This window comes from Microcaecilia unicolor, chromosome 2 (assembly GCF_901765095.1).
Source record: "Microcaecilia unicolor chromosome 2, aMicUni1.1, whole genome shotgun sequence".
NCBI lineage: Eukaryota > Metazoa > Chordata > Amphibia > Gymnophiona > Siphonopidae > Microcaecilia > Microcaecilia unicolor.
Genome location: NC_044032.1, coordinates 10,059,758 through 10,080,643, shown reverse-complemented (window position 1 = coordinate 10,080,643; position 20,886 = coordinate 10,059,758). Strand labels below are relative to the sequence as shown.

Here is a 20,886-nt window from a genome sequence, read left to right as displayed (position 1 = left end):
TAGGCAAAGTATAGTGTAGCTTAAACAGCCAGCATAAACCATCCCCAAGTAGAAGCTTTACCAGTAGATTCTCAATTCTTAAGCAAATCTTCTTTATTGTAGTGCTCATAATAAACAAAGAAATTCCAACTTACAGTTCAGTTGCTTAGAAGAGAATTGTTGCCTTCTGCATATAGAGTCTGTATCTAGCCACCTCAGAGGCAAGGAGATGGCCAGAACTTCAGCCACACTGAGAGAAAAAGCTGTAACACTCAAGGAGAATAAGGGGGACTAATTCTGGGAAAATAAATGAGGAATGACTTGGGGTAATGATGAAAATTCTTGATGGAATTACAGTAAAGGAGTGGATCAGCCCCTGATCACAAAAGCATGCTAAGTACATAAGTAATGCCATACTGGGAAAAGACCAAAGGTCCATCGAGCCCAGAAACCTGTCCCCGACAGCGGCCAATCCAGGTCAAGGGCACCTGGCAAGCTACCTAAACGTACAAACATTGTATACATGTTATTCCCGAAATTGTGAATTTTTCCCAAGTCAATTTAGTAGTGGTCTATGGACTTGTCCTACAGGAAACCATCCAACCCCTTTTTAAACTCTGCCAAACTAACCACCTTCACTACGTTCTCTGTCAACGAATTCCAGAGTTTAATTACGCATTGGATGAAGAAACATTTTCTCTTATTTGTTTTAAATTTACTACACTGTAGTTTCATCGCATGCCCCCTAGTCCTAGTATTTTTGGAAAGCGTGAACAGACGCTTCACATCCATCTGTTCCACTCCACTCATTATTTTATATACCTCTATCATGTCTCCCCTTAGCCGTCTCTTCTGAAAAGCTGAAAAGCCCTAGCCTCCTTAGTCTTTCTTCATAGGGAAATCGTCCCATCCCTGCTATCATTTGTCACCCTTCGCTGCACCTTTTCCAGTTCTACTATATCTTTCTTGAGATGCAGTGACCAGAATTGAACACAATAGTCAAGGTGCGGTCGCACCATGGAGCGATACAACGGCATTATAACATCCTCACACCTGTTTTCCATACCTTTCCTAATAATACCCAACATTCTATTCGCTTTCCTAGTCGCAGCAGCACACTGAGCAGGTTTCAGTGTATTATCGACGACGACCCAGATCTCTTTCTTGGTCCGTAACTCCTAACGTGGAACCTTGCATGACGTAGCTATAATTCGGGTTCTTTTTTCCCCACATGCATCACCTTGCACTTGTTCACATTAAACGTCATCTGCCATTTGGCCGCCCAGTCTCGTAAGGTCCTTCTGTAATTTTTCACAATCCTCTCGCGAGTTAATGACTTTGAATAACTTTGTGTCATCAGCAAATTTAATTACCTCGCTAGTTACTCTAAATCATTTATAAATATATTAAAAAGCAGCGGTCCTAGCACTGACCCCTGAGGAACCCCATTAACTACCCCTGTCCATTGTGAATACTGCCCATTTAACCCCACTCTCTGTTTTCTGTCCTTCAACTAGATTTTAATCCACAATAGGACATTTCCTCCTATCCCATGACCCTCCAATTTCCTCTGTAGCCTTTCATGAGGTACCTTATCAAACGCCTTTTGAAAATCCAGATACACAATATCAACCGGCTCCCCTTTGTCCCCTTTGAAGTAAATTGGTCAGGTAAGATTTCCCCAAACTAAAGCCGTGCTGACTTGGTCTCAGTAATCCATGTCCTTGGATATGCTCTGTAATTTTGTTTTTTATAATAGCCTCTACCATTTTCCTCGGCACCGATGTCAGACTCACCAGTCTATAATTTCCTGGATCTCCCCTGGAACCATTTTTAAAAAATCGCCGTTACATTGGCCACCCTCCAATCTTCCGGTACCACACTCGATTTTAAGGATAAATTGCATATCATTAATAGTAGCTCCGCAAGCTCATTTTTCAGTTCTATCAGTACTCTAGGATGTATACCATCTGGTCCTGGAGATTTGCTACTCTTCAGTTTGCTGAACTGCCCCATTACGTCCTCCAGGTTTACTGTGAATTCTAAGTTTTTCTGAATCGTCCGCTTGAAATACCAATTCCGACACCGGTATCCCACCCAAATCTTCCTCATTGAAGACCGAAGCAAAAAATTCATTCAATCTCTCCGCTACATCTTTGTCATCCTTGATTGCCCCTTTTACCCCTCGGTCGTCCAGCGGCCCAACTGATTCTCTTGCCAGCTTCCTGCTTTTAATATATCGAAAAAAATTTTTACTATGTTTTTTTTGCCTCTAATGCTATCTTTGTTTCGTAATCCCTCTTGGCCTTCTTTATCTGCGCCTTGCATTTGCTTTGACATTCTTTATGTTGCTTCTTGTTATTTTCAGACGGTTCCTTCTTCCATTTTCTGAAGACTGCTAAGAAGACTGAGCTCTCTCATACAGCCTGCATGGGCAGAAAGGGAGGGCTGGCCCCTGCTCAGAGGTAACAGCCAATAGGGAAAGCTCACAATGAGTCAATCACAGGATACTGCAAACTATAGGGGGGGGGGGGAGCCCCAGTACACAGTGCTATCTATTATACAAACAATACAACTGAAAACAAATAATACTCATTAAATATACATCACAATATACCTTGACTCCATGAATATGGGGGAAGAACAATCTCCTTTCACCTTCATCCTATGCCCCCTCATTCCAGAGCTTCCTTTCAGTCGAAAGAGACTCACCTCCTGTGTGTTTATGCTGCATATGCATTTAAATGTCTCTATCATATCTCCCCTCTCCCGCCTTTCTTTCAAAGTATACATATTGAGATCTTTAAGTCTGTACCCATACGCTTTATGGCAAAGACCACTGACCATTTTAGTAACCACCCTCTAGACCAACTCCATCCTGTTTATATCCTTTTAAAGGTGCAGTCTTCAGAATTCTAGAGCACTGGGTTAAGAGATGTGGGTGTTGTAAAACCTGGAGGTACATCTGGATGGATGGTACACAGACCTTTTTCTTTTTAATATTGCACTCATTTCATTTGTGTGAACTTTATTTTAAACAATCTAAAAGCCCCTGCCAATTTTCAAAAAAGAAACTAAAACTACCCTCCTGGGCATTCTCCTGACCCCTTTGCCCCTCTTACCAGAATGACTTCTCTTCAAAGGGAAGAGTGATTCCCAGTTGTTCCCACCATGTGTTGATTCCTTTTGCAGATGGAGCTGGTGCCATTTAAACAGCACATTCACAATGGCGCCAGCCTTAGACTGCTGGCACCATTTATGGCAGGCACATAGAGGAGGGTATTCACTATGATAGGAGTCTATGGGGGATTAGGGGAAGACCCGAGAGGTTCCATTTTGGGGTGGTTGAGGACTTTTGCAATAAGTCCACTACTACTACTACTTAACATTTCTAGAGCGCTACTAGGGTTACGCAGCGCTGTACAATTTAACAAAGAAGGGCGGTTCTTGCTCAGAGGAGCTTACAATCTAAAGGACAAAATGTCAAGTTGGTGTAGTCTAGATTTCTGAGTAGAGGTGTGGTGGTTAGGTGCCGAAGGCGACATTGAAGAGGTGGGCTTTGAGCAGTGATTTGAAGATGGGCAGGGAGGGGGCTTGGCGTATGGGCTCAGGGAGTTTGTTCCACGCATGAGGTGAGCGAGGCAGAAAGGGTGGAGCCTGGAGTTGGCGGTGGTGGAGAAGGGTACTGAAAGGAGGGATTTGTCTTGAGAGCGGAGGTTACGGGTAGGAACGTAAGGGGAGATGAGGGTAGAGAGGTAAGGAGGGGCTGCAGATCGAGTGCATTTGTAGGTTAGTAGGAGAAGCTTGAACTGTATGCGGTACCTGATCGGAAGCCAGTGAAGTGAATTGAGGAGACGGGTGATATGAGTATATCGGTCCAGGTGGAAGATAAGACGTGCAGCCGAGTTCTGAATGGACTGAAGGGGGGATAGATGGCTAAGTGGGAGGCCAGTGAGGAGTAGGTTGCAGTAGTCAAGGCCAGAGGTAATGAGAGAGTGGATGAGAGTTTGGGTGGTGTGCTCAGAGAGGAAAGGGCGAATTTTGCTAATGTTATAGAGGAAGAAGCGACAGGTCTTGGCTATCTGCTGGATATGTGCAGAGGAGAGGGAGGAGTCGAAGATGACACCGAGGTTGCGGGCAGATGAGACGGGGATGATGAGGGTGTTATCAACTGAGATAGAGAGTGGAGGGAGAGGAGAAGTGGGTTTGGGTGGGAAGACAAGAAGTTCGGTCTTGGCCATGTTCAGTTTCAGGTGGCGATTGGACATCCATGCAGCAATGTCGGATAAGCAGGCCTATACTTTGGCCTGGGTTTCCGCAGTGATGTCTGATGTGGAGAGATAAAGCTGGGTGTCGTCATCCTAATTTTAAAGGAACAACATTTTCTTTATGCTTCTTTTAGTTCACTTAACTCGAAAATTGCTGCCGTTCTGTGCCGAAGTTTGGAGTTTACAGTTTGACCCCTGATGTAGACGCATGCGTCGAAACACGGCCCGTGTCGGGTCTTTTAGTTTTTCATCACAATAAAGACTGTTGGGATTCATATCTCCAGTGGTGATTCGTTTTTGACCAGCCTCTACGTTTGCCTGTTCTGTGTCGTCATCGTAGAGGATTGCTCCTGTTCTGTATTTTGCACTCTCAACAATTCCCATTCTCCCAGGTCCAATGTGTGCCTGCTCAAAAATCCATTTGCACATTTTTGGCTCCTGCTATGTATATTCATAACAATGCCTAAAGATTATGTTCGGCCCATTGGCACAGTATGGAAGCTTCCCCAGCCACTCCTCGACTCTTCACTCTTCCTTGACAATTGACATAAGCCACTACTATGGGATTGTCAGACAAAATTCAATCTAACTTCCTCTGGACCCAAAATTAAAAAGCCTACATAGCACTCCAGCTAGATCAGGCCTCCAACTGATTTACGAACTATGTTGTGTCAACCTTTGTCCAATGGCTCTGAGGCATCTTCTCTAGAAAGTAGCTCCCCAACTTAGAAGACTCATAGCTCTTGCGATTATTTATTTGCTGCATTTGTATCCCACATTTTCCCACACATTTGCAGGCTCAATGTGGCTTACATTATGCCGCAATGGCGATAACCATTAACGGAATGATAAATATAGAGAACAGTTACAATTAAGGTATATAAAAATATCAAGCAAATTAGATGTTAAAGATAAAATATCAAGTGAATTAGAAGTAAATAAATAAATAATTCATAACAGGTATATAAGAACAAGGACAATATAAAACGTTCAATAATGTCAATGTAATTAAAGTAACCAGAATAATAGAATCAATGTTGGTTTGTTCTGGTGCATTTTTGATGTCAAGTCTTTTATGAAGGATTCTTGTTATAAGTCTCTTTGAATAAGTTTGTCTTTAGTAACTTCCGGAAGGTTAGTACATCGTGCGTTGTCTTTATGGATTATCATCCAACCGAGTGTTTCCAGGATCATTCCTCTTAATGAATTCTAAAAGCGTAACTACCATTTCATGCTGGCCCTGACTCCTGCCAACCCAGGATTCAAATATCCTATGTCTGAGACCGATCACTTAGTAGAAACACATGCAGGGGATGTATATGGGCCTGTGCCCACCATACGAAAAATACGCTTGGAGCCACGCACCCCAATACTTGCATGTAATCCAGGTACAGGCACAAACCTGAGCATAAAGCTACTGGATCCTGTGCTTGGGCAAGAACCTTTTCCCCAGGTAGGTATCACATAGAGTTCCCAAATATTCTACAGCTCCAACTTGCTTTCATCAAGGGACTGCAGAAACAGCACCCTCTGACTTTGCTCTGAAAAGCAAATTGTATAAGATGTGAAATAAATATCTTCCTGAAAAGCATCTAAGATGAGTTACATCATCTATATACCGCAAAGAAAAATCACATAAAATTAACAAATATTTATACTCAGAATAGACCCATCCCAGCAATATACCCTTGTCCCCCAAAACTACCTTCATCATCAAACACTTCATCAATTCATTTCCCGATCATCATCAGTTAGGCCAAGTGTTGATCATGCTCACATATTTTAGGTCATCCAACTCTAAAGAAGCTTCCCAACGCCAGAATAGTCCATAGATGAAGGGAAATGTACACTAACTCCTCCAATGTTAAGCTTTTGTAACTTCACCTTATTTTCTTTTTTGTTACATTTGTACCCTGTGCTTTCCCACTCATGGCAGGCTCAATGAGGCTTACATGGGGCAATGGAGGGTTAAGGAGCTGCCTGTGCCTGAAGTGGGAATCAAACTCAGTTCCTCAGGACCAAAGTCCACCACCCTAACCACTAGGCTACTCCTCCACTGTTGCTACTATTTGAGATTCTACATGGAATGTTGCTATTCCACTAGCAACATTCCATGTAGAAGTCGGCCCATGCAGATGACCAATGTGGCCGCGCAGGCTTCTGCTTCTGTGAGTCTGACGTCCTGCACGTACGTGCAGGATGTCAGACTCACAGAAACAGAAGCCTGCGCAGCCTTCTACATGGAATGTTGCTAGTGGAATAGCAACATTCCATGTAGAATCTCCAATAGTAGCAACATTCCATGTAGAATCCCCAATAGTAGCAACATTCCATGTAGAATCTCCAATAGTATCTATTTTATTTTTGTTACATTTGTACCCCGCGCTTTCCCACTCATGGCAGGCTCAATGCGGCTTACATGGGGCAATGGAGGGTTAAGTGACTTGCCCAGAGTCACAAGGAGCTGCCTGTGCCTGAAGTGGAAATCCAACTCAGTTCCTCAGTTCCCCAGGACCAAAGTCCACCACCCTAACCACTAGGCCACTCCTCCACTCTATGGACTGCTAATGAGATCAAATGGTGGCAGTATTAAGGCAAGATAAGAAGGCTAACTCCAAAAATGATGTATAATATTAAGCCTAAGGCAGTGGTTCCCAAACCTGGTCCTGGAGGCACACAGTCAGATTTTCAGGCTATTCATAATGAAACTCATCAGAGAGAGATTTGCCTGCAGTGGAGGCAGTGCATGCAAATCTCTTCATGAATATTCATTGTGGATAGCCTGAAAACCTGACTAGGTGCCTCCAGGACCAGGTTTGGGAACCACTGGCATAAGGCCTTGTACTGAAATTTGACACTGAACTGGAAATCAATGAAGAGAACATAAAAACCAGCAAGACGTAATCACTGGACTTCTTTCCCGATGTCGGAGAGAAGCCAGGAATTCTGCTGTAACCAGCTCTCATCTCTGTGCAGGAAATAACCTGAAAATCAGCAGTAAATCACCACACGGGCTACAAAAGGAAAAAACAGTATATTTGAGATTGACAGAAATATGCACACAATTGAAATTATTACAAACATAATTTCCTATTAACCCCTCAATGCACGGTGTACAAAAACACTTGTTTAATAATGTTATAATAGCTACTATTCATCTTACATAAGAACTAAAACAGTGTCAACAAATTAAATAACAGAGACATTAACGCCTAGAGAAGTTTATGTACAACATAGTGGTTTTTTGAATTCGTTGATTCACCCGGCACAGTAAGGTCCAGATGTGCAGCTTATGTGTGTGTTACAGTTGCTTCCATCCCAAGGGAAACTGTCTCGATCCTGGAAGCAGATGCTCTCAGCACTACCTTCTACTTGGACCCTTGAAGGCTATCGAAGGGGAAGAAAGGGAGCTCAGGTTTAGGCCCAACATCATGTTTGATCCTCAGAAGGAGGTGGACAGGAAGTGAGTTTTCCCTCTCTGTAGTACAAAAAAAAGTTGTTGATCTTTCCGTTCTCTGTTGAAGTTGTTTGTTAACCTCTGGGCTTCTCATGTCTTCATCACTTGAATCTGGTCTGGGGGGGGGGGGGGGGCAACAGAAAATAAAATTAATAAACTATTCTAATGAAATCACCCTGGAACATCAGAGCACTAACCTTTGCAAAGCAAATAACAGATTTCATTTTTATTTTACCCCCTAACAACTGCAAAATAAAGACAGAGATATATGTATGTGTGTTCTCTAGCTTAATAAAGCAAGCAAGCACTCAACTTCTCTGGACGCAAACCCTTTTCTGAGAGGTATCCTGAGTGTAACTGCCTCCTCTGAAGTACTGCATAAAGAAAAGGAAGGATTTAACATAGGGTAAAAACCAATGGGGAGTAAACAAACATGTGGACAAAGGGGAGCCGGTTGATATTGTGTATCTGGATTTTCAAAAGGCGTTTGACAAGGTACCTCATGAAAGGCTACAGAGGAAATTGGAGGGTCATGGGATAGGAGGAAATGTCCTATTGAGGATTAAAAACTGGTTGAAGGATAGGAAACAGAGAGTGGGGTTAAATGGGCAGTATTCACAATGGAGAAGGGTAGTTAGTGGGGTTCCTCAGGGGTCCGTGCTAGGACTGCTGCTTTTTAATATATTTATAAATGATTTAGAGATGGGAGTAACTAGCGAGGTAATTAAATTTGCTGATGACACAAAGTTATTCAAAGTCGTTAACTCGCGACAGGATTGTGAAAAATTACAGAAGGACCTTACGAGACTAGGAGACTGGGCGGCTAAATGGCAGATGACGTTTAATGTGGAGGAGTGGCCTAGTGGTTAGGGTGGTGGACTTTGGTCCTGGGGAACTGAGGAACTGAGTTCGATTCCCGGCACAGGCAGCTCCTTGTGACTCTGGGCAAGTCACTTAACCCTCCATTGCCCCATGTAAGCTGCATTGAGCCTGCCATGAGTGGGAAAGCGCGGGGTACAAATGTAACAAAAAAAAAAATGTGAGCAAGTGCAAGGTGATGCATGTGGGAAAAAAGAACCCGAATTATAGCTACGTCATATAAAGTTCCACGTTAGCAGTTACGGACCAAGAAAGGGATCTGGGTGTCATCGTCGATAATACACTGAAACCTTCTGCTCAGTGTGCTGCTGTGGCTCTGAAAGCGAATAGAATGGTGGGTATTATAAGGAAAGGTATGGAAAACAGGTGTGAGGATGTTGTAATGCCGTTATATCGCTCCATGGTGTGATCGCACCTTGAGTATTGTGTTCAATTTTGGTCGCCGCATCTCAAGAAAGATATAGTGGAATTGGAAAAGGTGCAGCGAAGGGCGACTAAAATGATAGCGGGGATGGGACGACTTCCCTATGAAGAAAGACTAAGGAGGCTAGGGCTTTTCAGCTTGGAGAAGAGACGGCTGAGGGGAGACATGATAGAGGTATATAAAATAATGAGTGGAGTGGAACAGGTGGATGTGAAGTGTCTGTTCACGCTTTCCAAAAATACTAGGACTAGGGGGCATGCGATTAAACTACAGTGTAGTAAATTTAAAACAAATTGGAGAAACTTTTTCTTCACCGAACGCGTAATTAAACTCTGGAATTCGTTGCCGGAGAACGTGGTGAAGGCGGTTAGCTTGGCAGAGTTTAAAAAGGGGTTAGACGGTTTCCTGAAGGACGAGTCCATAAACCGCTACTAAATGGACTTGGGAAAAATCCACAATTCCGGGAATAACATGTATAGAATGTTTGTACGTTTGGGAAGCTCGCCAGGTGCCCTTGGCCTGGATTGGCCGCTGTCGTGGACAGGATGCTGGGCTCGATGGACCCTTGGTCTTTTCCCAGTGTGGCATTACTTATGTACTTAGTCTCTTAAAACGTGGTTTTCTTTATTTCACACTATTGACTCCAGCCTGACACTTAAGAAGTGGAATGATACATTTCACTCCCTCATTATAAGAGTCAATGGCAGTATATTTTTTTCTAGCGAAAAAGGTTCCGATACTCAAATGCCAGGCCACCCTTCAGGAGTGAGGTGATCACTGAGGGACCCACCCCACAATAGCCAGGCTCCCTGCAACCAGTTACAGAATCGATGACACAGCAGAATTGTTGTATAGAGCCTGAGCTCTTTCATAAAAACTTGGGAACCATGGGTCAATTTTAGCAGACAGTGAAAAAGGTGCCAGTACTCAGTACCTCCAAGTACCCCTTCAAAAAAAGCCCTGGTCTCTGGCATCATAATACTGTGGTTATAGTGCCCCCACCCTATTCTATACCCCAGCTCCAGAACGAACGCAGTAAGGCCTCAGCTAACTTCCAGCCCTCAGCCTTTCTGGAAAGAGATATGCAGCACTCTCTTACGGACAGATTGATAGCACAGCAGATCCTGGAAAAATGCTTTAATCCCACACAAGCGCTTTCGAATTCAAATATGCGTGGGATAAACACAAAGGAATCCTGTTTAGAAGGAATGTTTCCGTGGAACCTTAGCGGAGATTTGGTGGTGACGCCGGTAATTGGGAAACAAAATGGGAGCTGGGCAGACTTCTACGGTCTACGCCCTGATCGTGACTAAATAGATATGGATGGGCTTGAGTGTAAATTTTAAGGGGCTTCGACGTTAGCTTCAGAAAGAAGAGTGCTGGGCAGACTTCTATGGTCTGTGCCCTGAGAAAGGCAAGGACAAATCAAACTCAGGTATACATCTAAAGTATCACATACCATGTAAAATGAGTTTATCTGGTTGGGCAGACTGGATGGACCGTACAGGTCTTTATCTGCCGTCATTTACTACATTACTATGTTACAAGCCTTTTATTCAGACCTGTAAAATTTGCGTGGACTCAGAAAATAGAATAACATGATTTTTCTAATTCTTTCTACAGTAAAATCAGACTTGGAGGTGCCACTGACTGTGTGACTAAAGAAATGGAAACAAGGCAATGAATGAAGAGATTGGTGTGAAATGAAAAGATTGAGGAGTTAAAAGCTGAGCAGTGAAGTGCTTGACCTACCTTGCAGCCAGTCCACACCTTCCTGCAGTCCATCTCCTGTAAGGCCGTTACTGGCACTAAAACACATCAGATGGGGAGGGCAGTTTTACAACAGGGTCACCAAAGACACACAGGTGCCTAGAGGGGCTCATTTTCAAAGCATGTAGACTTACAAAGTTCCATAGGTTTCCACGTAACTTTGTAAGTCTAAGTGCTTTGAAAATACAAATTTTTGTGTCCTTATAAAATTACAAATTCTGCAGAAACTGCAGCCATGATGCAAGTACATCCATTTGTAGAAGCTCAGGAACGGGGTGTAAATGTGCACAGCTGAAGTACATATGCAAGTGAGCACTTTACAATCTACTATACATTACTTACAGGCTTATTTTTGAAAGAGAAGGGCGTCCATCTTTCGACATAAATTGGGAGATGGGCGTCCTTCTCTCAGGTTCGCCCAAATCGGCATAATCGAAAGTCGATTTTGGGCATCCTCAACTGCTTTCCGTCAAAGGGACACCAAAGTTCACGAGGGCGTGTCGGAAGCATAGCAAAGGCGGGACTGGGGCTTACATGGGCGTCTTCGACCAATAATGGAAAAAAGAAGGGCGTCCCTGACGAGCACTTGGGCGACTTTACTTGGCCCACTTTTTCTTACGACCAAGCCTCAAAAAGGTGCCCGAACTGACCAGATGACCACCGGTGGGAATCGGGGATGACCACCCCTTACTCCCCCAGTGGTCACTAACCCCCTCCCACCCTAAAAAAAAAACTTTAACAATATTTTTGCTAGCCTCTATGCCAGCCTCAAATGTCATACCCAGCTGCCTGACAACAGTATGCAGGTCCCTGGAGCAGTTTTAGTGGGTACTGCAGTGCACTTCAGGCAGGCGGACCCAGGCCCATCCCCCCCACGTTACATTTGTGGTGGTAAATGTGAGCCCTTCAAAACCCACCAGAAACCCACTGTACCCACATGTAGGTGCCCCCCTTCACCCCTTAGGGCTATGGTAGTGTACAGTTGTGGGTAGTGGGTTTTGTGGGGGGAGGGTTGGGGGGCTCAGCACCCAAGGTAAGGGAGCTATGCACCTGGGAGCAATTTCTGAAGTCCACTGCAGTGCCCCCTAGGGTGCTCGGTTGGTGTCTTGGCATATCAGGAGGACCAGTTCACTACGAATGCTGGCTCCTCCCACAACCAAATGGCTTGGATTTGGTCGTTTCTGAGATGGGCGTCCTCGGTTTCCATTATCTCCGAAAATCGGGAATGACCATCTCTGAGGACGACCATCTCTGAGGTCGACCTAAATTTCGCAATCTGGGCGTCCCCGACCGTATTATCAAAACGAAAGATGGACGTCCACCTTGTTTCGATAAATATGGGTTTCCCCGCCCCTTCGCTGGGATGTCCTGCGAGGACGTCCTCAGGAAAACTTGGGCACCCCTTTCGATTATGCCCCTCCACATGACTCCAAGCAGGAAAAAGTAGGGTTGCAAGAACAGCCTTCCAGTCCAACCAAGGTATTTTATTGGTGAAGTCCATAAATATGCAAGTAGACTCGACATGGACCCACGTTTCGGTGCAGAGCGCCTGCGTCAGGAGTCATGTATCTTGAGCAAGGCTTGCTTTAGCACAGTGTGTTAAAACAGGCACCGCAAGGGTGCAACGTTTACAAAAATGTAACTGTCACAGACCTCATAATTGAGCAATGTAGTGATCACCGCTGGACTGTGTAGGAAACAGCAGTGATTGCAATGTTGCTTGATTACGAGGTCTGTGATAGGTACATTTTTGCTGCCGTTGCACCCCTGCGGTGCCTGTTTTAACACACTGTGCTAAAGCAAGCCTTGCTCAAGATACATGACTCCTGATGCAGGTGCTCTGCGCCGAAACAGGGGTCCATGTTGAGTCTACTTGCATATTTATGGACTTCACCAATAAAATACCTTGTTTGGACTGGAAGGCTGTTCATGAATCCCTACTTTTTCCTGCTTGGATTTCACATGTAGGGTTGCTTTTCCTTTTTGTGTGTGTGTGTGTGTGTGTGTGCGAACTTAATGACTCCATCCACATCTTGCCCAAAATCCTCACCTGGGTCACATAAAATTACAAACCTTGTCAGTATGCATATTTTTATGGGTGGGGTAATTATATAAAAGGCCTCTTAAGTGCATATCAAAGGGTTTACATGCAGAAAAAACCTTTACAAAATTACCCTCAAAACAGACAGACAACTATTATGTAGAACGGAAACATAAAACTTCTTGAGATCAGGCCCACAAACCTTAAATCAAATATTTTTCTCTAATAAAACATGGGAAAACCTCCACGAAGATGCAGGAAGTTATTCACATGTGGGATCCAGAAGCAAACTGGCTTATCAGAGCACAAGCTCACATGTCCAGAAAGGCCAAATAGACCAGAAAATGGCCTTCTCTCCATCTCTCAATATGGAGAGATGAACTTTAGGGCATCTAGAAAAATAGAAATTCTCTTTGTTAAGAGACTAGTAAAAAAGCCCCGTTTGTGATGCAAATGAAACGGGGGCTAGCAATGTTTTCTTCTGTGTGCATGTGGGAGTGTGTGTGTCCCTGCCCTCTCTCCCCTCCCCCCTCTGAGTCCTTCACTGTTACAGAGCCAGCGATTTGATTTCGTGCTCTGCTGTTTTCCTTCACTGACTGTGTTACAGAGAGGGCGGGGCAGACACTCATAGGGAAACCGGATATCTCGCCCCCTTCACACTTCCGGCTGGAGGCTTCATAGAACGTTGGTTTTGCCTTTTATATAGAGAGAAATGTGTTCTCACCACCATGAACAGGGGCCACAGTTTGCTTCTCTTTTTGGTGCCCAGGCAGGGCAGATGCACAGACGCTTACGTTATGCCCTATTTTATAAAAAGAGGATAGGGACGGGTAATCCACCTAGGTGGACGAACAACAAAATCTCACAGTGCAAACGAACAAGATGAAGGAGTGTGAAGTGGACCAATGACTCCAGAGATTGGGACAGTAGAATCAAAAAATTTTTATTACAGACTCGACAAATATCCGTGTTTCGGCCTCAGGCCTGCCTCAGGAGTTTTAAATTGAGGACCCTGAGCAAGCTCAAGCCATTGGCTCCTTTTGTGGGCTTTGGGGCTTGATTTCCAGCAGTCTTGATTATTATAATTCTGTTGCAGAGAGGTTGTGTCAGAGGGGACGGGGCACCAGAGAAGGAAAGCTGTGAGGGATTGGTTGCGGGCAATCTCAGTTTTAATCTGCAACTCTCCTGTGAATGACTTCAACCACCTTTCTAGAAGGCCTAATCTGCAACAGAATTATAATAATCAAGACTGCTGAAAATCAAGCCCCAGAATTATAATAATCAAGACTGCTGAAAATAAAGCCCCAAAAGTATAGTCCAAAAGGGACCGATGGCTTGAGCTTGCTCAGCGTCCTCAACTTAAAACTCCTGAGGCAGGCCTGTGGCCGAAACACGGATCTGTGTCGAGTCTGTAATAAAATTTCTTTGTTTGATTCTACTGTCCCAGTCTCTGGAGTCATTGGTCCACTGCCCACTGCTTCATCTTGTTTATTTTATAAAAGAAACATATGTGCCCTTACAGATTAGCTTTCTGGAAAGTTCCCAACAGGGCTGGCTTAACCTGTGGACCAGGTGAGGCTCTGGCCCAGGGCGACCACTGCCAGATTAAAGATCCCTCTGGGCCATCTTAACCTATGGCAGTGGTCACGTGTGTAACGGAAGGAAAAAGTTGGCTTTGAATTTCCTCCAGGCTCCACTGCACCGACACCAATGCCCCTGACGCTGTTTTAAGCCCTCCACCACAGGCCTTGGAACCACTCCCCCGCCTCTCTCCTGGAAGACGTGCTTGTTGGGCGTCCAATCCCAATGTGCCCTGCAGGGAGGAGCGGGACACTGAAGCGTTTAAACTGGTTCAGCATGTACTGCATTCTTGTTTTGACCCTCTGCTGCCTGAACCTGGGGGATAGAGTTTCATCAATGGTGGAAGATTTCCAGGTAAGGATTCTGTTCCCCATCCGGGGGGGGGGGAATCAGGAAAATTGCTGTGGTGGGGTGCAGACTCAAGAAAAATGTCAGGAAGTATTTTTTCACGGAGAGAGTAGTGGATGCTTGGAATGCCCTCCTGTGGGAGGTGGTGGAAATGAAAACGGCAACAGAATTCAAGCACACGTGGGATAAGCATAAAGGAATCCTGTTCAGAAGGAATGGATCCTAAGGAGCTTAGCCGAGATTGGGTGGCAGAGCCGGTGGCGGGAGGCGGGGATAGTGCTGGGCAGACTTATACGGTCTGTGCCAGAGCCGGTGGTGGGAGGTGGGACTGGTGGTTGGGAGGCGGGGATAGTGCTGGGCAGACTTACACGGTCTGTGCCCTGAAAAGGACAGGTACAAATCAAGGTAAGGTATACACAAAAAGTAGCACATGTGAGTTTATCTTGTTGGGCAGACTGGATTGACTGTGAAGGCCTTTTTCTGCCGTCATCTACTATGTTACTATGTAAGTGAGGTATTGGGTAAATTGATGTGCTGGAGTGAGGAGGTGAGAATTTCTAAATTAAAGCTCAAGGTTTCTAGAGAGAGCTGGGCTGGGGGGGGGGGGGGAGGGTATTCTTGAAAGGAAAGAATATTCAAGGGCATTGGGGTGGGGGGGGGGTCTGGAAAAAAAACTAGGAGGATTGGGGAGACAAAAACTGGCAAAGATAAAATATTTTGGGGTAAGGGCTGGGGGGAGGAGAAGACAATATTCTGGGGCTGGGGGGGGGGGGAAGCTGGAGCAGGAATGGCAGAGAAAGCTGGAGAAAAGGAGAACTAATTCTGGGGCAGAGGCTGGAGGAGGGGGGAAGGAAGCTGGAGGAGAAAATATTCTGTGGCAAAGGTTGAGGGGGAAGCTGGCAGCACAAAGAATGTTGCTGGAGAGGAAGGGAGAATGAAATTTTTTTGGAGGGGCAGTAAAGGGAAGGAAGATGGTATATCACGCTGGGGGGGGGGGGGGGGGGGGGAATTTTTACCGGGCAGAGAGATGGAAGCTGCTATGCTGAATGGAAGAGGAGGGGAGTGATGTTTTCGTTCTGATCCGTTTCCTCACCTAGTCCTTGGGATACTGATCTTTCTAGTTTTCTGGATACCCACAGTGAGTCTACATGAGAAATTTGCACGTCTTGCCTTTGTTATACGCAAACCTCTCATGTACATTGATGATGGTTGCCCTGAATGCTAGAGTATCAAGGTTACGTCACTGAAACACAGAAGACCCTCCACCACTACAAGGTGGTGTCCCTTCGGAGGACATAAAATGTAGATTTTTTAAAAAATGTTCTTCTAGTTGGGGGATACCATAAAGAGTAATTAAAAGTTTGGATGATTTTGGATCTACCCAATCTTTTTTGAGGGAGGTTTTTGTAGACCAGTGATTACTTTTTGACCAATTACTTTGTGTGGTAAATATAAAGAAAGTGGACATTGGTGGTCTTGGTCTTTATGAGGTCTTTTCCTCCCTATTTTTAAATTTTTTTTGGTGTTTTCTACATACTTACCATCACTTACCGCATGGCCATTTCTTTTGGAGAGAAAAAAAAAGACGTCCTTTTACCTGCTGCGGTAGAAGGGGGCCTCAGCACGTGTCAAAAACACGCATGGATGGTAACGTAGGCCCCCTTGTAACACATCTTACTTAAAGGACCCCTTTAGTGTGTAAAACATTGTTCTACATACTTAAATACCTGGTAAAAGTTTACCCTCCAAACGAACAGCTACTAAGAAAAGGAAAAGTTCTGGATCCTTACCAGATGTGCCAGGGTTTATCTTTGATGTTTTCTAAAGAAAGCAACTGGGAGACTTTCACGGATGAGAGGGCATCCCGGAGGTCCATCTTGTTAGCAAAGAACAAAATGGGGATTCGTCGATGTTTAATATCTAGCGGCACAAAAGAGAATGGTACAGATTGGAAAACCTTGTAAGAGTAAGAAGCAGGGAAAATGTAACAACGTAAAAACCTCTGAATGATTTTTGCTTGGTTACGCTTGAGATGAGTTTTACCTTTTGTTTTAATGTTATTTGTGAAACCTCTCTGGCAGTCGACGCTGCTAGAGCAAAAAGATACATTTCATTCTGATCTCTCAATATACTGCTATAGAGAAGAGTCATAAGAACGTAAATGTTGCAGACTAAAGGTCCATCAAGCCCAAGCATCCTGTTTCCAACAGTGGCCAATCCAAGTACCTGGCAAGATCCCAAAACAGTACAATACATTCTATGCTGCCTATCCTAGAAATAAGCAGTGGATTTTCCCCAGGCCCATCTTAATAATGGCTTATGGACTTTTCTTTTAGGAAATTAGCTAAACCTTTCTTTAAACCCCGCTAAGCTAACTGCTTTTACCACATTCTCTAGCAACGAATTCTACAGTTTAACTACATGATGAGTGAAGAAATATTTTCTCCGATTTGTTTTAAATTTAGTACTTTGTAGCTTCATTGCGTGCTCCTTAGTCCTAGTATTTTGGAAACAGTAAACAAGCGATTCAAATCTACCCATCCCACTTCACTCATTTATTTTATAGACCTCTATCATCTCTCTCCTCAGCCTGTCTTTTCTCCAAGTTGAAGAGCCCCAGCTGCTTTAGCCTTTCCTGTGAAAAAGGATCACTAAATAATCATTTGCACATGTAAAAGGATTGTAATTTACGAATGTGAATGGGGCCAGAGTACATCTGAAGAGAGACACATATTATGCAGGAACAATGGAAGCATTTTTGTGTGGCAAGATGGACAACTCACTCTGACAGAAAAAAAAAGGAGACAGTTGGGGTGGCCCAAAGGGGAGGGTAAATGATTGAAGTTTATGTATTAGATTAATATTAACCACCCCAGCCTATCATAAATTCTGATGTTTCCACTGAGGTGGTGGGAACGCTGGTACTCTGAGCAGTGGAGGGTATTTGATTGCCAGTGCCATTTTGAACCTGATGCAAGCAAGAGGCAGGTGTAACAGATTGCCTATAATGATGTAACCAGCTTTTTTTAAATTTGTTGACTGGGCTCTGATTGGCCCAGGAGCTTTTTTCATTTGGATTGTAATGGATTTTTCCCAGTTTCAGCCCAGGAAAAGAGAGCGAGACAGCTCTTTGCTGACGCCCTGCAAAATAGTTATATTTGATAACTGGTGAGCAGCTACATGTCCTGATCTTCCCAAGTACTTTTTAGAAAGTAAACAAATGTTTAGTTAGTTTTCTAATTGATCCATTTTTCAGTTACTTGTTACTGTTTGCTGATTGGACTTTTTCTGACCACTGTTCAATATTTTTATAAGAATAAACACAATTGTTTGTTCACCCTGCTTGTCTGGACGTTTGTGTGTTGGGTATGCGAGTTCTGAGAACTGTTGAACCACTGGGAGTGTGGCCTCCAGTAACCTAGAAACCCCCAAGGTTATGAGCTGATGAGACAGTAACCTAGAAATCGCTGGGGATAATCTGAAAGTGGGAGACTTGCCCAGAGGCAGTTGTGACCCAGTCGGTGGGAGGAGGGTGATAGTGTACAGCACGAGCAGCAGGTGCAAGTGGACTTCAGCTGTGCTGGGGACAGACCCACTAAGTGGCCATGGGAAAACCCCAGGTGGGTGGCTAGGTGTTTCGTGACAAATACCATTCATCAATGTTAAATAATATTGATGAATGGTATTAAATGTTTTATTTGTTGTCAGTTTCTTTAGCCCCTGACACAGTCCTTGCGTGGGCGAAACACAGCCAGTGTCAGGCTTTTTTATAGATCTCACATGAATAAAGTATTAAGGACTTTTTCCTGTGTGATCTGCTCCTTTCTTACTGCTGTTTTGGAATCTTGCCAGGTACTTGTACCCTGGATTGGCCGCTGTTGGAGAAAATAGGTCCCAAGACAGAGCCCCGAGGTTCACCAGCTTGTAGTGGGATAGAAGTGGAGGGTAATCCACCAGAGTATACACTAAAAGTACGATGGGAGAGATAAGAAGAAAACCAAGAAAGAACAGAGTCCTGAAATCCAAGTGAGGAGAGCGGGAGCAGGCGGTGATCAACAGTGTCAAAAGCAGCAGATACATCGAGAAGGATGAGGACAGAATAGATACCTTTGGATCTACTACTACTTATCATTTCTATAGGGCTATTGGAGACTTTAGCAAGAGCTTTTCAGTTAAATGTAGAGGGCGAAAGCCAAATTGAAGCAGATCAAGAATAGCTTTAGATGAAAAAAAAATCAAGACAACGGCAGTGAACAGCACGTTCAAGTAGAACCCTCATCCACACTCTCATCACCTCTCGCTTGGACTACTGCAACTTGCTTCTCGTAGGTCTCCCACTCAGCCATATCTCTCCTCTTCAATTTGTTCAAAATTCTGCTGCACGACTAATATTCCACCAAAGTCGCTATGCTCATATCAGCCCTCTCCTGAAGTCGCTTCACTGGCTCTCTATCCGTTTCCAAATACAGTTCAAACTCCTCTTATTGACCTATATAAGTGCATTCACACTGCAGCTCCTCAGTACCTCTCCACTCTCATCTCTCCCTACATTCCTCTCCGGGAAATCCGTTCAGTAGGTAAATCTCTCTTAACTGCACCCTTCTCCTCCACCGCTATCTCCAGACTCCGTTCCTTTTATCTTGCCGCACCATATGCCTGGAATAGACTTCCTGAGCCAGTACGTCAAGCTCCATCTCTGGCCGCCTTCAAATCCGGGCTAAAAGCCCACCTGTTTAATGCTGCTTTTAACTCCTAACTTTTTCACTTGTTCGTAACCCTTATCTTATCTTCCTTACTTCAATAGTCCCTTATCCCTATGTGTGCTGTCTGTCTGTCCTGACCCTTATCCCTTATTTGTCCTGTCTGTCTGTCCAAATTAGATTGTAAGCTCTCTTGAGCAGGGACTGTCTCTTCATGTTCAATTGTGAAGCGCTGCGTACGTCTGGTGGCGCTATAGAAATGATAAGTAGTAGCAGCAGTTTGGATAAGAAAGGGAGGAGGGAAATGGGGCAATAGTTGAATGGGGCAGGTAGGGTCCAATTAAGGCTTTTTGAAAAGTGGTGTAACTATGGCATGTTTGAAGGCATCAAGAACAGCTGCAGTGGAAAGTGAAAGACTGAGGATTTGACCGATAGAAGGGATGACAGTAGGAGAGACAGAGCTGAGGAGATGGGTGGGAATAGGGTCAGAAGAACAGGTGGTGGGTTTGGAGGAGGAAAGAAAATGTGCAGTTTCCTCTTCAGTGATTTCAGAAAAGGAAGAAAAAGGTGGCAGGGGTTGACTGGGGGGAGGAAGAAAGAGAAAGAGTAACCTCACCTGGATGATTCAAGAGAGTCTCAAGTTCCTCTTTGGCCACAATCATTCTTAGCTTGTCGCTGCTGTCAGTGACAAAGATAATGGCCTGACCTTCCCTGCGAGACACAAGAGGAAAGTGGCAAATCTCAGCACAAGGCTTACAAATCAAACACCAGTATCTTTTAATCTCTCCATCCCCCTCTCCTTTCTTTCTCACACACATCCTTCCCTATCTTTCACATACTGCTCTCCTCCTGCTTCTATCACACTTCTTTCATCTTTCTTCTTCCACTCCTCCTCGTTTCTTCTCTCATCACCTCCTTCCTCTTTTATTGCTTCTGCTCTTTCCATTCTCAAACTCCACTCATCACTCCTTCAGCCCTCTCCTTTCCCCCCTCCTTCAACCCCCCTCTTCTCTTGCCTCCCACCTCCTCTCCTTTCTTCCTTGCCCCATTTTTCTCCCTCCCATCCACCTATCCTTTGCCGTCTTCCTGCTAACCATGGGCACTCAGCATACACTCAGAACTGAAGTGTGCCAGCACTGGAGGGAGGGGGGCGGGACTGCAGAGTGAGTATGCTCCATAAGTCAGCTCACTAAAAACAGCAGGAAGCACTTTAGTGCTGGCCCACCAGGCCCTGGGCTGCTACTCTCTGGCATGTGAGGGGGACCAGTGCACTACAAATGCTGGCTCCTCCCACGGCCAAATGCCTTGCTTTGAGATGGTCGCCATTAGTTTCCATTATCGCTGAAAACCAATGCCGGCCATCTCTAAAGCCGGCCCAAATGTTGAGATTTGGCCGGCTCCGACCTTATTATCGAAACATTTTCTCCGATTTGTTTTAA

The 20,886-nt window shown here is 44.6% G+C and overlaps 1 protein-coding gene across 2 annotated transcripts in view; it reads right to left on the bottom strand.

The window, feature by feature from the left end:
- Positions 1-7,292: 7,292 nt before the first annotated feature.
- The window catches only part of LOC115461802 (ADP-ribosylation factor-like protein 6), a 39,853-nt gene continuing 26,259 nt past the window's right edge, over positions 7,293-20,886 (bottom strand). For both annotated transcript variants that reach the window (XM_030191845.1, XM_030191846.1), the window contains exons 5-8: positions 20,064-20,158; positions 16,538-16,667; positions 10,760-10,815; positions 7,293-7,820 (exon numbers count right to left, since the gene is read on the bottom strand). In XM_030191845.1, the coding sequence (XP_030047705.1) occupies positions 7,795-7,820; positions 10,760-10,815; positions 16,538-16,667; positions 20,064-20,158 (307 nt within the window). In that variant the 3' untranslated portion in view covers positions 7,293-7,794. The remainder of the gene's footprint in view (positions 7,821-10,759; positions 10,816-16,537; positions 16,668-20,063; positions 20,159-20,886) is intronic.